Source organism: Lactuca sativa, chromosome 6 (genome assembly GCF_002870075.4).
Source record: "Lactuca sativa cultivar Salinas chromosome 6, Lsat_Salinas_v11, whole genome shotgun sequence".
In the NCBI taxonomy this organism is placed as follows: Eukaryota; Viridiplantae; Streptophyta; class Magnoliopsida; order Asterales; family Asteraceae; genus Lactuca; species Lactuca sativa.
In genome coordinates, this window is record NC_056628.2 from 201,431,154 (window position 1) to 201,433,193 (window position 2,040).

Below are 2,040 nucleotides of genomic sequence, written 5' to 3' on the forward strand. Positions count from 1 at the left end.
TTAGTCATTCTTTTGTTTGAGTATGTACTTATTTTTACTTGTTCTATTAGTGATATATGAGTGTGAGTGTTATTGTAGTAATGTATCTATAAGTTTGCTTCTTATTTTCATAATAAAGAGAACCGTTCATGTTGTGAATTCTATGTTTTTCTCCAGTTTGGTTATTGATTATGCATATTCGGTTTTCAAGTAATTTGGTTTGAATAACCAAATAAGGATGATCTTATTTCGTTAAAAAAATTAGATAAATCGAATAATTGAGCATATTAATATTTCTATATTTTATATTTATAAGTTAATTTTTTTTATCAAATATGATTGAACAACGTATTAAATAAAGGCTACTCCCAATCTCCCATAGATTAACTTGTGTTCTTTATGTAGATTTTTTTGTGTGTGTGTGTGAAGACATTAAAATGACGTTATAGCTAAGAATTAAGGTGCATCTACTTAAATTTTGTTTTATATTGTCTTCCAGTTTATGGATATCTCATTTAAATGAATCTTACAACGAAAAAGCAAAAGATATGGTGGATCTTGAAAGCAATGACAATGACAAACAAGATGATTCACAAACACGCATGAACATATATATTTTTGATATTTCAATTTACTAACTTGTTGTCGACAAGTTTAGGACTTAGTTGTAAAAAAGGTGTAACATTTTTGTCTACTTACATAAGTAAATAACATGAAATCGATTAAAATGATGACATGCCTTCATTTATAATGTTGAAGGTTCAAGTTTTATTTAAAACACACATAATATAAAAAGTAGATTTTAAAAATAAATCGATTATGATCCATTTATTGATATTTAAGAAACTAACAATATCAAATGAAATACCAAAACATAATTAAAGCAGCCAGATAACTAAATTTACTACATAGATGCACACATATTCAATAATGATGAAAAGTGGGTTGCCCTTATTATATTGGTTGGCCTCAAATCTCAAGGATAAAGAGCCTCCATTCCTTTCCACACCCACCACACTTCCCTTCTCACTTCACATGGAGGCCAGAAGTCAAAAGGTCAACACTTCAATCTTCATCTTCTTCTTCTTCTTCTTCTTCATCCTCTTAGCATCTCACCTCTCACTCGCAGCTCCAACAACCACATGGGTCGGCTCAAAATACCAGATCGAATGCACAATGTGTGCCGCCTGTGACAACCCATGCGACCAACAACCACCACCATCACCACCGCCGCCGCAACCAGTCTACCCTCCACCGCCTCCACCTCCCACCTCTACCGGCGGCGGCTACTACTACTCTCCACCACCTCCCACATCCGGAACAGGAGGTGGTTACTACTATTCTCCACCACCACCATCTCAGGGAGTTTACTACTACTACCCACCACCGGCGTCGTACAAGAACTACCCCACCTCAACACCACCGAACCCAATTATGAATTACTACCCGTATTATTATTACAACCCTCCAATGCCTAACTCCTCCGCCGTGTCACTTGCCGGCGCCACCACTATGTTACTAATCAATATGCTTTTCATCTGTTTTTTCAGTTTATAGATTTAATGTACAGATATTGGAGTAATAAAGGTGTCAGATTTCACAGATCTACAAGAAGCTTTAATCTTTGGTGAATACCCGGAATTACCCTTCAATTATTCATCAAATTTACAGAGGAACTCTTGGCGGTAGCAGACATCACTGGGAAATATCTCATCTGCTCTTGGTGAAGTAATCTGGAAATTCTTGATAATTTATGTCCTTTTCTGTAATTTGGAATAATTATTGAGTTCTATATTTAGAAACGAAAATACATTTTAACTCATTTTGCTTGGTTATTTATTTATCTATCTTTTTATTAGCTATCGTTTCTTGATTTTTGGGATGTCAATAGTCAGATTAACTAATACGATAAACAAGTACTCTTTAAAAAATACACATGAATTATTTCTTGGTTAATGAAGCTTCTTATGGGATTCGATTCAGATGCTATGCTTTAGGGATTGTACTTTGGTAAATACAGAAGACAAAAAAAGCATATATTTGTTGTCAGGAAATAATAAT

At 34.1% G+C, this 2,040-nt stretch overlaps 1 protein-coding gene across 1 annotated transcript; it reads left to right on the forward strand.

The window, feature by feature from the left end:
- Nucleotides 1–894: 894 nt before the first annotated feature.
- LOC111914141 (uncharacterized) lies at nucleotides 895–1,801 on the forward strand. Its single transcript, XM_023909888.2, has one exon. It carries the CDS (start codon nucleotides 910–912, stop codon nucleotides 1,534–1,536), a length of 627 nt encoding a protein of 208 aa, XP_023765656.1. The 5' UTR covers nucleotides 895–909; the 3' UTR covers nucleotides 1,537–1,801.
- The last annotated feature ends 239 nt before the right edge of the window (nucleotides 1,802–2,040 follow it).

Bases quoted from the DNA above. Each gene is read 5' to 3' on its own strand.
- LOC111914141 (XM_023909888.2), top strand. From the start codon at position 910: ATGATGAAAAGTGGGTTGCCCTTATTATATTGGTTGGCCTCAAATCTC.